The sequence below is a fragment of the Vipera berus genome (genome assembly GCF_964194415.1).
Source record: "Vipera berus genome assembly, chromosome: 3".
Classification (NCBI taxonomy): domain Eukaryota; kingdom Metazoa; phylum Chordata; class Lepidosauria; order Squamata; family Viperidae; genus Vipera; species Vipera berus.
The window spans coordinates 3202412-3217411 of record NC_138204.1 but is presented as its reverse complement, the minus strand read 5'-3'; the positions used below and the strand labels follow the sequence as shown (position 1 = coordinate 3217411).

The 15000-nt window shown below is 48.5% G+C and overlaps 1 protein-coding gene and 1 long non-coding RNA gene across 2 annotated transcripts in view; one reads left to right on the top strand and one right to left on the bottom strand.

Moving 5' to 3' along the window:
• Positions 1-15000, top strand: part of LOC308665726 — a 183002-nt gene that overhangs the window by 99044 nt on the left and 68958 nt on the right. The gene's annotated exons all lie outside the window — the stretch shown is intronic.
• The window catches only part of FKBP1A (FKBP prolyl isomerase 1A), a 19812-nt gene that overhangs the window by 3085 nt on the left and 1727 nt on the right, over positions 1-15000 (bottom strand). The window contains exons 3-4 of the mRNA XM_081323874.1: positions 2052-2164; positions 497-676 (exon numbers count right to left, since the gene is read on the bottom strand). Of these exons, the coding sequence (XP_081180000.1) occupies positions 548-676; positions 2052-2164 (242 nt within the window). The 3' untranslated portion in view covers positions 497-547. The remainder of the gene's footprint in view (positions 1-496; positions 677-2051; positions 2165-15000) is intronic.

The following is a 15000-nucleotide window of genomic DNA, read 5'->3' as shown; positions in this document are numbered from 1 at the left end:
ATTCTATATTTCATATTCTATTCTATTCTATTCGCCCGCAGGCCGGACACATCACGAGGAAACCGCGCCCACCCCATTGCCGGCAAAGGGGGAAAAGTTCCAATACGTCACGTCTGTTCTCTTATCTTCTCTTCTAAAACGCAAACACCAGAAGCTCAGATGAGAGCACCAAGGACCTGAGAATCTTCCTCTCCCCCGCCTTCCTCCTTCTCGAGCCCCCCCCCCTCTAGCACTGATGACGTTCCTCAGTGGGGTCGCGAAACGTCGGCAAGAAAGCCCCCAAGCTCAGAGGTCACCCAGGACATCACACGCACACACCCAGTTCAACCGTGAGCTGCAAATATTCTCTTCTCTCGGTACCCCTCGCTCTATCAAGCTGACAGACCCCCCCAAAGCCCTCCCCAAAGGGCCTCCTTCTTGCCCCAATCAGCGCCCCCCCACACCCGTGCCCAATTTGGCAAAGGCCAACCTGGACTCTTGCGGAACGATCACCTACCCCAGAGCAGGGAAGTGGGAGGGCGAGGGGAGGGGGAGGCGCCCCCGTTTGTCATTCCAACTTTAGGAGCTCCACGTCAAAAATTAGGGTGGCGTTGGGTGGGATGATGCCAGGGTGACCGGTCGCCCCGTAAGCGTAATCTGGAGAGATTATCATCTTGGCTCTCTGCCCGACGCTCATCTGCAAAAGAGAAGAGGGGGTGGGAGGGTGGGAAGCGGCTCTGGGTTCGAGTGGAAAATGCAGAGTCCAAGCAGGAAGGGAGCGCGTGGGGAGGGGGGGAGGAAAGAGAGAAACCCAGGAGGGGTGGGGACTGCAACTCCCAGAATTCCCTCTGCCAGCCAGCTTGTTTTGAGCCTGTTTTCTTGCAGACGTTTCATGACCCAGCTGGGTAACATCATCAGTGCTAGAAGGGAGTGGGGTTTGCAGGGAGGAGGAGGAGGAGGAGGAGGAGAACTGTGGGGTCCCTGATGCTCTCTGAGCTTGGTTCTTTTCTTGCAGACGTTTCATGACCCAAACTAGCTAACATCATCAGTGCTAGAAGGGAGTGGAGTTTGCAAAGAGGAGGAGGAGGAGGAGGAGGAGGAGGAGGAGAACTGTGGGGTCCCTGGCACTCTCTGAGCTTGGTTCTTTTCTTGCAGACGTTTCATGACCCACCTGGGTAACATCATCCACAAGGAGGGTTTGCTCTTATATACAAGTGGCTAGCCCTGTCTGTGTCAGTGGGAGTCTTCTTGGTAACTCCCTTCATTACGCTTTGGATTCCCTTCTTCTGATGATGCTATCTAGCTGGGCCAAGAACCGTCCCCAAGAAAACAACACAGAGCAAGGTGTCCACCAGGGCTCTTCCAACTTGGGCCTTTGATGACTTGTGGACTTCAACTCCCAGAATTCTTCAGCCAGCATGCCCGGCTGAGGAATTCTGGGAGTAGAAGTCCACAAGTCATAAAGTCTGAAGGCCCCTGATGGAAGGCAACTTGGTGGAAGTAGAATGGCTAAGCAGAGGTATGTTGAAGGAGGGGTCTTCAACCTTGGCCGCCTCATGACTTGTGGACTTCAACTCCCAGAGTTCCTCAGGAAGGCATGTCTGGCTGAGGAATTCTGGGAGTTGAAGTCCACAAGTCATCAAAGGGCCAAGTTGGAAGAGCCCCGGTGGCAACACCTTTCACCAAACAAGAACAAAGAGATGGGGAGGTCACTTGTCTGCTGTGGCCCCCACCGGGGCACCACATCCTGGTGAATTAGCTGCCCCTTCCAAGCCCCCTCCCATGCTGGCTGGGGAATTCTGGGAGTTGAAGTCCACAAGTCATAAAAGGGCCAAGCTTGAAGACCCCTGCCATAGACAGTCCAGAGAAGACCCACCCTCAAACCAAAGTACCAAGTCTACTGAGAAACCCACCCACCCCATACTCCAGGCTCATGATGGATTGCGCCATTTGTTTAGTGACCATTCACTGGTCATAAGTTGAGGACTATCTGCAGTGAGGACAGGAGTGGCCGCTGTGATGGGGCCCTTCCCTCTCGTGGTCGGTCCCCATCCCACCTGGCCCCGCCCTACCTGGGCGACGCCTTCTTCCCAGCCGCGGATGACCTCCTGTTTGCCCATCACAAACTTGAATGGCTTGCCCCTGTCGCGAGACGAGTCAAACTTCTTCCCGTCTTCCAGCATGCCTGCGGGGAGGAAAAGAAACCTTGGATCCTTCCTGCCGCAAAGAGGAAGCGGACTGCAGCGGCACAAAGGAGAGGAGCTGGTGGAGAATTTGAGAGACAGGACTTGGAAAACCACGAGAGCCTGAAACCTTTTCAAGGACATTGTTAACGGGTGCTGATTTGAAGCAGACGGTTCCTGTAAAAAAAGTGAACTTCTTTATGTGGACTACACTAAGACGTTGGGGGTTTGGCTGGGAAAATGACGGTTTCATTCTATGATCTGGTGTTTGGGGAACCTCAGAGTGAGTTTTGCTTCGACGTTAGCATGCAGTGTATTCAACAAACAGGGACAGCCTCGGGGGGGGGGGGGGAGGAAAGCACCTTTGGGCTAACGGTGACCTGGATGACTGAGAATCTCCATAGACAATAAACCGTTTTTTGGAGACAGAACGAATCTGGAGTTTTATCTGGATTCTAGAAGCCGGAGGTTGACAGATATCCTAGCAAAGCTTATATGGGTCATCCTAGACTTGAGATCACAATTAAGGCCAGAATTTCCGTTGCTAAGCGAGTCGTGTCCGATTTTATGAACCTATCGGCCACCGTCGCTAAGCGAATCACAGTATTCGTTAAGTGAATCCAGCTTTCCCTACTTGACTTTGCTGGTCGGAAGCGGCTTAAGAAGGTCGCAAATGGGAGGCCACCTGACCTCGGGACACTGCAACCGTCATACATACAGTTTGCCAAGTCCCCCCCAATTCTGGCCATGTAACTACGGGAGCCGTAAGTGTGAGGACTAGTCATAAGATGCTTTCTCCGGTCCCACTGTAACTTCCAAAGATGAATGGTTGCAAATTGAGGATCCCCCCTGTAATTCTGAGTGCTCAATTCTTAAGGGAGCAAATCTAATAAATAAATGAATAAATGCAGAGGCCTGGTTGCCCCCAACACAGGTAATCCTCAACTTACAACACTTCATTTAGTGACGGTTCAGACTTACAAGAGATTTGGGGGGGGGAAGATTTATGACCTTTTTCACACTTACGACTGTGGCGGCATCCCTAGGGTCACGTAATCCAAAATTAAAACAGTTAGCAACTGCTTCATATTTATGACGGTCGCAACATCTGGGGGGGGCGTCACGTGATCCCCTTTTGTGAACTCCCGACGAGCAAAGTCCATGGGGGAGGAGCCAGCTTCGCTTAACGACCGTGTTGCTAACTGAACAACAGTGATTCCCTTAAAAACCGTGGCGAGAAAAGCCGCAGGGACAAAACTCGCTTAGCAAATCGCTCGCTCCAATCATGGTCGTTAAGTCGAGGACTACCTTAGAAATGTTCAATTCCCCAGAATTCCATAACTAGCACAGAGGAATTCTGGGAGCTGAAGTCCAGCTAACTTAACACTGTCAAAGTCGGAAAATACTGGTTTTAAAAGCTCCAGGCTGTTGGGAGGGGAGCAACCAGCTCTGACGCAAACTCTTGTGCATACACACAAACACACACACACACATGGATGGATTCCCTGGCTAGGGAAGAATTAAAACCTTGGTCTTTCCAGTGTTATTCCTACAATTTTACTGTCTTTTGACCCTATTTTGGGAATTGAAGTCCACAAGTCTTAAATGTTGCCAGGCACAAGATGTCCACCTTGAGCAGAGGGTTGGACTAGAAGACCTCCAAGGTCCCTCCCACCCCTGTTTATTCTATTTCTATTTTAGCTCAGCCAAGTCACAAAATCCCCTATGGGGCTGTCCTGCCATCTCCTGATTCTTGCCCGCAAATAATTTCCGGAAAGGCCCCGTATCTAAATTCATCCTTCCTATTGTCCTAGTTCTCAGAAATGTGGAACAAAACACAGGGGGGGGGGGAAGGGAAACTGCAACAGAGACTTTTTAAAAAAAAATAATTCAGTATGATATCTGTTTTCTGCCTTTTCTCTTGGAAGACTTTTCGCTTCTCATCCCAGAAGCTTCTTCCGCTTCTGGCTGGATGGTGGGGAAGGGAAAGATTCAGCCAGAGTGGAGGAAGCTTCTCGGATGAGAAGCCAAAGGTCTTCAGAGAAAAACAAAGAAGGTCCAATTGCCTCCTGGAAAAAAAAAAAGCACATTTTGGGATAAGCCCTGGCCTGGAGGGCCGAGAAGCTCCATAGATTTTTTTTTTCCGGCCGATTGGATCAATTTTACACCAGCTCCATCATCATCATCATCATCATCATCATCATCATCATCATCATCATCATCATCATCATCATCATAATATAAAGTTGGAAGGGACCTTAGAGGTCATCTAGTCCAACCCCCCTGCTCAGGCAGGAAACCCTATACCATTTCAGACAAATGGCTGCCCAGTCTCTTCTTAAAAACTTCCAGCGTTGGAGCATTCACAGCTTCTGGAAATTTCTTGTGCTGAGCAGCAACTTGGTTGGCACATCCAGGAACCTGGTTTATAACAGAGCTAGGGTGGGTGGGCTCCACTAAGATGCCATTGGCAGCATTCTCCACCCTGGAGAACGCTGAACACGGTGGGGGGGACATTGTGTGGACACTCCACCTTGATTCAAAAACACCGGTCTTCGGTCCGTTCCCAAACAAGCCAGGTTAACCTAAGGCTATGATTCTTGCGCCAGTCCTTGCTTAGGAGAGAGCATTGCTAGCCTTCTCTCTCCAGGACAATCCAGGAGGCGGGTTCTCCATCAATCCAAGCTTCATCCAGGCTGGCAGCAGCCCCGATGGATGGAAAGTACGGTGATTAAGGAGAGAACCAACCTATAACAGTGTTGGAAGGGATCTTGGAGGTCTTCCAATCCATCCCACTGCTGAAGCAGGAGACCTTATACCATTCCAGACAAGTGTTTGTCCAGTCTCTTCTTAAAAGCCTCCACTGTTGGAGCATTCACCACTTCTGGAGGCAGGTAGTTCCACTGGTTAATTGTTCTAACTGTCAGGAAGTTTCTCCTTAGTTCCAGGTTGCTTCTCTCCTTGACTAGTTTCCATCCGTTGCTTCTTGTCCTGCTTTCAGGTGCTTTGGAGAATAGCTTGACTGCCTCTTCTTTGGGGCAGCCCCTGAGATAGTGGAAGACTGCTATTATGTCACCCCTCACCCTTCTCTTCATTAAACTACACATACCCAATACCCAATACCCTTCCTAAGCAGCGCTCAGCTGGGTCCTGCATTTACACGTAAGGCAAAAATAAAGAACGAAAAAGTAGCCCTGGGCTTTCGACCCCAGTGGAGCCCAAAATTTATGTTGCTAAGCGAGACGGCCGTTCAGTGAGTTTTGCCCCCGTTTTACTGCCTTTCTTGCCAGAACTATTAAGCGAATCGCCGCAAGTTGTTAAAAGTTAGCGACACGCTTCTTCAAGCGAATCTGGCTTTTCAAAAGGTCGCAAAAGGGGATCAGGTGAGCCCTGGGGACACCGCAGCGGTCATAGCTATATGAGTCAGTCGCCAAGCGTCTGCATTTTGATCGCGTGGGCATGCGGTGACGGTCGTAAGTGTGAAACGGTCGTTAAAGTCGCTTTTTTCAGTGCCGTTGTAACTTTGAACAGTCACTAAACGAACTGTTGTAAAGTTTAGGACAAGGGTCTTCTAACTTGGCCCTTTTATGACTGCTGGACTTCAACTCCCAGAATTCCTCAGCCAGGCTGAGGAATTCTGGGAGCTGAAGTCCACCAGTCATAAAAGGGCCAAGTTGGACGACCCCTGGTTTAGGCCTACGTACCTGTATTACATTCTTTATGAAGGGAAAAAAGCAGAAATGTTCTACATTGAATGATAATTAGCTGTCTTCCAGCTGCGGAGGCACAAAGCAGCCCACAAAAATCTGAACTAGCCCTCGATCTATTCTTTTTTTCCAGAATGTTCCTTCAAGATTTCCTCAAAATACTCATACCTGCCTTATATATTCTACAGAACAGGTCTTCAAACTTGGCCCTTTGATGACTTGTGGACTTCAACTCCCAGAATTCCTCAGCCAGGGAATTGGAGTCCACCCGTCATAAAAGGGCCAAGTTGGACGACCCCTGGTTTAGGCCTACATACCTGTATTACATTCTTTATGAGGGGAAAAAAGCAGAAATATTCTACATTTAATGGTAATTAGCTATCTTCCAGCTGCAGAGGCACAAAGCAGCCCACAAAAATCTGAACTAGCCCTCGATCTATTCTTTTTTTCCAGAATGTTCCCTCAAGATTTCCTCAAAATACTCATACCTGCCTTATATATTCTACAGAACAGAGGTCTTCAAACTTGGCCCTTTTATGACTTGTGGACTTCAACTCCCAGGATTCCTCAGCCAGGCACAAAAATAGAAATAGAATAGAGTAGAATAGAATGTAGAGTAAGAATAGAATTAGAATCAGAATTAGGGGATAGGATAGGATAGGATAGGATAGGATAGGATAGGATAGGATAGGATAGGATGGGATGGGATGGGATGGGATGGGATGGGATGGGATGGGATGGGATGGGATGGGATGGGATGGGATGGGACGGGACGGGACGGGATGGGATGATAGGATAGAAGCTGGAAGAGACCCTGGAGGTCTTCTAGTCCAGCCCCCTGCTCAACCTATAACATTTCAGACAAGTGACTGTCCAGTCTCTTCTTAAAAACCTCCAGTGATGGAGCGCCCACGATTTCTGGTGGCAAGCTGTTCCACTGGTTAATTGTCCTCACTGTCGGGAAGTTTCTCCTTAATTCCAGGTTGCTTCTCTCTTTGGTCAGTTTCCAACCGTTGTTTCTCGTCCTTCCCTCTGGTGCTTTGGAGAATAACGTGAACCTCCCTTCCTCGTGGCAGCCCCTCAGATACTGGAATTCTGCTATCATGTCTCCCCTATTTCCTCTTTTCAACTCTGTATATACTTATTTATTTATTTATTATACTTATTTATTTCTATTTATTTATTTCTATTATATATAACTATCATGCTTTGTTTTTTTTTTCTAATCTTCCTTCTTTTGCATAAATGAGTTCCATATAACGTATTATTTATACTGATCACTCTGCTCATTGCTGGTGAGTACAATCAGGTCTTTGATCCACTGAGTAAATGGCCCATAGGCGTATTTTTCCAAAGCTGCAATATACTCTTTTGCCCATAGCACAGGTAGTCCTTGACTTACAACCAATCAGAATAGAGCTGGAAGGGACCTTGGAGGTCTTCTAGTCCAGCCCCCTGCTCAAGCAGGAGTTTCCTATATCATTTCAGACAAACGCATGTCCAGTCTCTTCTTAAAAACCTCCAGGGATGGGGTAACTAAAACTTCTGGTGGCAAGCTGTTCCACTGGTTAATTGTCCTCAATGTCAGGAAGTTTCTCCTTAGTTCCAGGTTGCTTCTCGCCTTGATCAGTTTCCAACCGTTGTTTCTCGTCCTTCCCTCTGGTGAACAACCTGACCCCCTCCTCTTCTTTGTGGCAGCCCCTCAGATACTGGAACGCTGCTATCATGTCGCCCCTGTTTCTTCTTTTCTTTAGACTAGTCAAACCCAAGTCCCGCAGCTGTTCTTCGTATGTTTTGGTCTCAGGCCTTTGATCATCTTAGTTGCTCTTCTTTGAACTTTTTCCAAGGGCTCAACGTCTTTTTTGTAGTATGGTGAGACACGCTCTTGGCTGTTCTCCGGAAAGCCACTTAATGCTTTTTTCACCCCACAAAGCTGCTTTAAAGGATTTGGAAAAAGAACAGACTTAATTACCGTGCCCGGAAGCTTTTTCCTCTCAAATTGAAAAATATTTAAAAAATAAAAAAATTAAAAACCTGAATTACTGCCCTTAATCAACATTCTGCTTCCAACTCTCTCTAAAAAAGCACCGATAAAAGAATTAGTCAGCCTGTTCGTCATTCAAGTCTCTTTGGCGCCCACGCTGGCACCAAAGAACCACACTCACAACTGGGCAAGAGGGAGGAATAGAGGCAGAGGGAATACTCAGAACCTCGTTTAGAACATACACACAACCCTCTTGCAAAGCCCTTGAGAACAAGGATCCTGAATGCTGATTAACTGGGGATTAGGGGTGGGGGCTAAACCATTATGAGGAACAATGGAGAGAACTGAGTTTGGAGGACTAGGGGTGACCTGATAGCCTTCCAACCTCTGAGGGGCTGTTACATAGGAAGAGGGGGCCAACCTATTCTCCATAGAGTAGAACAAGGGGTCTTCAAACCTGGCCCTTTTATGACTCATGGACTTCAACTCCCAGAATTCCTGAGCCAGCGTAGGGGAACTATGGCCCCTTCATGACTGGTGGACTTCAACTCCCAGAATTCCTGAGCCAGCATGGGGGAACTATGGCCCCTTCGTGACTGGTGGACTTCAACTCCCAGAATTCCTGAGCCAGCATGGCTCAGCTTGGAAAGTGTTGTGATTCAGGGTCAGCCTGTGGGTTTGGCAGTTGGGTCAGACGACTCAGAGGAGGAGGAGGAGGAGGGGGGTGTTGAAGAGCTTGCTGAGAATAATATTGAGGCTCCACAGAGCCCTCAGCCAGGCCCCTCCCATCTGGTTACGACGCAGACCCAGCTGTGTGAGCCTGACAGCGTGGATGAAGATGACCCACAGCTGGCCCTGTTCAAGGACGCCCGAGGCAGGAGGCAGTCAATCAGGAGTAAACAGAGGAAGGCAATGGGGCACCTCGGAAGGAGGCAGAGAGAAGCCACGCCCTGAACTGTATAAAAGGGGAATGCGTGGGGAGGGCTGGTTTGCTGAAGGCAACCGCTTGAATAGCTCCTGTTTCATAGCTCCTGTTTCATGGTTGGTGTCTTGTTTTGCTCTGTTTTATGTGAATAAATTTGGCAGGCTTAATTCCAGCCTCTTGCCTTCTTGTAAAAGGGGTTGTCCCTGCCTTTTCTGCAGGGCCGGTAGCAGGCTGGTACAGAACAGAAACCTCTCCCTTTCCCCTCAGCATGGCTGGCTCAAGAATTCTGGGAGTTAAAGTCCACGAGTCATAAAAGAGCCAAGGCTGCCTGCTCCTAGCCTAGGATATTTATTTCTTTGTATTCCGCCTCATTTTTACAAATAACTTAAGGTGCCAAACATATCGGACACACCTTTCCTCCTTTTTCCTCACAACAGCAACCCTGCAAGGTGGGTTGGGCTGAGAGTGAGTCACCAACTGGCTTTCATGCCTAAGGCGGGACTAGAAGTCACCATCTCCTGGGGATTGGCCCAAATTCACCCAACTGCCTTTCATGCCTAAGGCAGAATTAGAACTCATGTCTCCTGTTGATTGGCCAAGTCACCCAGCTGGCTTTCATCCCTAAGGCAGAACTAGAACTCACAGTCTCTTGGTGATTAGCCTAAAGTCACTCAGGCGCTTTCATGCCTAAGGCGGGACTAGAACTCCCAGCCTCCTAGTTTCTAGCCTGCTACCTTAGCCCCTAGACCAGGGGTAGGCAACCTTGGCTCTTTTATGACTCGTGGACTTCAACTCCCAGAATTCCTGAGCCAGCCATGCCGAGGAGAAAGGGAGAGGTTTCCAAACTGAGCCATGCTGGCTCAGGAATTCTGGGAGTTGAAGTCCCCAAGTCATGAAGGGGCCAGTTTCCCCATGATGGCTCAGGAATTCTGGGAATTGAAGTCCACAAGCCACGAGGGAGGCCATAGTTCCCCCATGCTGGCTCAGGAATTCTGGGAGTTGAAGTCTGCAAGTCATGAAGGGGCCATAGTTCCCCCATGCTGGCTCAGGAATTCTGGGAATTGAAGTCCACAAGCCACGAGGGAGGCCATAGTTCCCCCATGCTGGCTCAGGAATTCTGGGTATTGAAGTCCAGGAGTCATAAAAGAGCCAAGGTTGCCTACCCCTGTCCTAAGGCAATTCTCTTGCCCCACATAAAACACCCCAGGCCGGGGAAAGCAAGCAAAACCAATCAATCAAAGAGGTCAAAGGTGCCTCTCTAACTGTGGAGGCTGACCCTCTTCTTTCTCCCCCCACCTTGGCCCACTGCCAGCCCCCCCTCCCCCTTTGTTCTTCCTGCCAGCCCAGAAGCAGCGGCTCACTTCCTTTCCCCACCCAATGCCAGCAGGGAAGGAAAGCGAAACAGATGGGAGAGGCCGGTGGGCGGGAGGGGGGAGGAGGCGAGGGAGGGGGGGGTGGAAGAGAGAAGCAAAGAAGAGCTGGGGGAGCATTGTGTTAGAAGGGGGGGGCAACCGAGGGTATCTGAATCCCTTGCAGGGGGCTACTGTTTTCGGGAGGAGAAAACAGATGTGTTCCCGATTCACGGACACACAAGGGGAGGGTTGAAGGCCTCGGGGACATTCAGGGCAGGCACTCCCCCCACCCCCAAAAAATCCATCTTAAGCACCCCAATCTGCTGTGGGGATCCTGCCCTTTTGAACATCTTGCTCACTACACCGCGCCCCCCCCCAGGGAGATCTGCTCCCAGCCCCAAGGGCCTGAAAAACTGGCTCTGCCAGATGGCTTGGGACGCCAATGGGAGAATTTCCCACCGGAGGGGGTCCAAGGACCAAAAGCAGACCCCATCTCCCCCTCCCCCGCATAGCCTCTCTTCTCTCTCCCCATGTTTTTACCGTAATTTTAATCATGATTTGTATTTTTATTGCAGAATAAAATATATCGATATTTACATATACATACATACATACATATACACACATATACATACACACATACATGTTTTCGTAGATTTTCACGGGTACAGTATGTAGGTCTTGGCGTATTCGGGTCTTTTCCCGTGTAAGATTGAGGGTGTCTTGGCCACGTTTCGACGAGGTCCCACTCCAGGGAAAAGACCTGAATATGCCAATACATACACATACATACATACATACATACATACATACATACACACACATATATATAGAGGGGGGGATGGATGGATAGATAGATATAGGGATGGATGGAAAGGGATAGAGATATAGAGATGGATGGAAAGAGATGATAGATAGATAGATAGATAGATAGACAGACAGACAGACAGACAGACAGACAGACAGACAGACAGATAGATAGATAGATAGATAGATAGATAGATAGATAGATAGATAGATAGAGACAAGAGGAGAAAAGAGACACAGATATATATTTGTATAGTTTTATTGCTCTTAATCCTGTAAACTGCCCAGACCCGCGTTATGGCAAGATGGAGGGCAAGCAAATGTATTAAATAAAATTAAATAAATTTGGCAGCATGAAGGATTCGTTACAATACACAGGGGAGGATTATCCTCTTGGCATCTTCCCTGATGGGTGCTTGTTGTTGTTGTTGTTTTCATCCATAGCAGGGGTCTCCAAACTTGATCAGGTTAAGCACGGCTAGCTGGGGAATTCTGGGAGCCGAAGTCCACAAGTCTTAAAGCGAGCAAGGTTGGAGATTTAAGGTAACCTTCCTGCCTCTGGCATTCCCACGGATCTAGGGATGCGGGGCAGGGTGTCCTCTTCCTGGACCATCCCCAAGTTCTTCCTTATCTGGTGGGACAGACTGGACCGAGCTAGCTGGGTCCAACTTCCCTCAAACCGGACGGCCTTCAGTGGACGGTCTGACCACCCCCAGGTTCTTCTTTCTGAATTAGTTCCCCACCTCCAAGAACTCTTAATTTCAAGTCCCAGCGAGCTGTCTCTGCTGTTCCCTGTTGCTTTTCTTCTTCTTTTTCTTCAGGCTGTTTGCCAGCTAGTTCTGGTGGGTGGAGAACCAGCAAAACAGAGATGGCTGTCTCCATTTTGCTGCAGTTCGCCCTAAGGGTTCTCAACGCAGCCACAAAATTAAACATTGTGTAATCTATTGAGTCAGAATAATTTAAAAAAAAAATTACCAAAGGGAAAAATGTCTGGATAAGCCATCGCACCTGACTTTTTTTTAAAAAAGAGAGATAAACAGCACTACAGGCCAGTCCTCCACTTACAATTCACTTAGTGACCATTCAAAGTTACGACGGCAGTGGGAAAAGCGACCCATGACCGTTTTTCACACTTACGGCCTTTGCGGTGTCCCAAGGTCACGTGATCAGAACTCGGAGGCTTGGCAACTGGCATGTACTGATGACAGTTGAAACGTCCCAGGGTCACATGATCTCCTTTTGAGATTTTCTGACAAGCAAAATCAGTGAGGACACCAGATTCACTTAGCAGGTTGCTAACATATCAACGGCGGTGGCAATGAAAGGTCGTAAAACGGGGCAAAATTCACTTAACAAATGTCTCACTTAACAACAGAAATTGGGGCTCCGTCGTGGATCGGGGACGACCTGCATTTACAGGTCCTTCCTCTGCAGTGTCTTCCAACCAGTTTTGCCCCCCCCAAACTTGGCCACTTTAAGACCGGTGGACTTCAACTCCCAGAATTCCACAGCTATTCAAGTGGGCAGAGTTGAGCAATGGCATTTTCAATCTTTGAGCCTGACTGATGTTTCCCAATAGTCCCAAGTCCAAGCAGAAAATGGAATAAATATTTCATAGAGAATGGAATACTTTCTCCCTGCAGGAAGTTCAAAATTTACACCCGTGGGGGCATAGCAGGGGTCCTCAACCTTGGCAACCTTTAAGACCTTTGGACTTCAACTCCCAGAATTCCTCAGCCAGGGGGATTCTGGGACTTCCAAGTCCACAAGTCTTAAAAGTTGCCAAGGTTGAGGACCCTGCCCTGAAGCATCAACCACCACAAAATCAGAAGATCAAGACTCCCATATCCAACCTTCAAATCAGAACCACAGAATCCCAGGGAGCGAAGGGACCTTAAGAGGTCTTGCAGTCCAACCCCCGGCTCAAGGAAGGGATCCTTATTCCGTTTACGACCGTTAGGATATTGGGATCTGTCAGGCTCCTTTCTCGATTCCAACCGCTGAGTCAACCAAGGAAGCTGCGAGGGGGCCACCGTAACAATAAAAATCAAGAAAACCCAAAGAGATTGTCCATGCCTGCAATCTAAGGCTTAGAATTTTATGCCCCCCCCCCGAAATCTCCCCACTTCTGACTCTGCGGGGGTGTGAAGGAGAAGGGGAGGGGGCGTCAAGCCGAAGAAGCAATGCAGAAGTAAAGGATTCTTCCCCCAGATCGTAAGTTTCTTGAAGGCCCCATTAAACTCCGACCTTCAAGGGTTGAACCCTTCGATCCTTAGGGTGCTGGAGGTCAAAATGTATGAGGAACGGTTGCAAAAATTGGGTATGTCTAATTTAATTGGAAAAAAAAGGACTCGGGGGTAACATGATAGCAGCCTTCCAATATTTGAGGGGCTGCCCCAAAGAAGAGGGGGAGGGGGGGGTCAAACCTATTCTCCGAAAGCACCCGAAGGCAGGACAAGAAGCAACGGATGGGAACTAATCAAGGAGAGAAGCAACCTGGAATTAAGGAGGAATTTCCTGACATGGAGAACAATTAATCAATAGAAGGATTTGCCTTCCGAGGTTGTGGGTGTGCTTCATCACTGGAGACTTTTAAGAGGAGACTGGCCAGCCATTTGTCTGAAAGGGCATAGGGTCTCCTGCCTGAGCAGGGGGTTGGACTAGATGACCTCCAAGGTCCCTTCCTACTCTGTTATTCAGTGTTCTATGCTGCATATGTGGATTCGATGCTTAACATTAGAAAGTTAACCGCAATCCTAGAAATTAAAAGGTCTTCTGGAATACGGGTTTGATCTCCACCGTCTCCAGGGGATGAGGACCATGACGTTTAGGAAAAACTGCTCTACTAGATATATTAACTGTCAATCCGACCAGGCCTTAAAATCAACCAAGTGAAATTATTTGCCAAAGAAAGCAACAGGGTGTGTGTGTGTGTGTGTGTGCTTTTCGGCACCTTCATAGCCTCCACGGGAAACCAAGACAGATCATCCCAAGAAAGAAAAAAAGGCAGACAAACAAGGCAGTGGAAAAATTCCTCTCCTACTGTTTATTTTACAGATTAAAAAAAAAAAGCTTCACGGAATGAAGTCCAGGCCTTGATAGTGGTTAATTTTTCCTGTATCAGGGAGATAAAACTTCCTAATCACCTGAGTGTCAAGGTTGCTATGGCACCGGGTGCCTTTTAACCAACATTTGCTCACTCTGGACAGTCTTGATGGGCAGCCTGGGGGTTTAATAAATTAAAAGTAAATGAAAGGAGCCAAAATAAGATTCAGAGAGAGAGAGATCTTTTGCAACGGGGATTTTCTATCAGCAAGACTAAACGACTACCGGGTTCAGAATCCTGCACATAAGCGAATCCGAATCCCCGGGAAGAACCATTTTCAGGCGCAACCATTTCCGAGGCTGCAATTCTCCACACCTAGCGAAAATGGATCGGAGGGAGCTTATTATAACCAGCAGAGAGAGAACATGTACCCGAAGCAGCGCTTTAAAACAAAAAAAAAAACCTGGCAGAATGAATTACTAAGCAACACAAGGCTGTCAAGTAAGGCGGCAGCAGAAGCTGCATTTTTGCACTAATAAAGGGTGGGAGACAAATGAAAATAAAACAGGAATGTGAGGAAAAGGGATGATACAAACTAGTGGGGGGGGGGGAAATGCAGTCACCACCAACTTGGCCTATTTTGCTAACTGAGAGCGTCAGGATTCTTCGCAGGCCTAGATTGAAGTACTGATCAAGCCCTTTTTAAAAGCACAACGATTTGAATGAGGAATGTGGTTGGGGGTTTCCCCCCCCCCGTCTTCTTCAGAAGGCACATTCCAGCCAACACCCCCCCCCAGCCCCAAAAAAGCACGACTACCAATGGAAAGAACCAAATCCACACAACCCGGAACAGGGTACGAGAAAGGAGGGCCATTGAGAGAGCCACAGGGGAAGGGCAGTCCGTGCACGGTGCCCAAGGCACCCAGGGACTTTGGCAAAGGTGGCAGGAAGGAAAAATTCGTCATTAAGGGAGGGAGGGGCTCAGGGTTGGGGTGTGTATCTGGGGAGGGAGCTAGT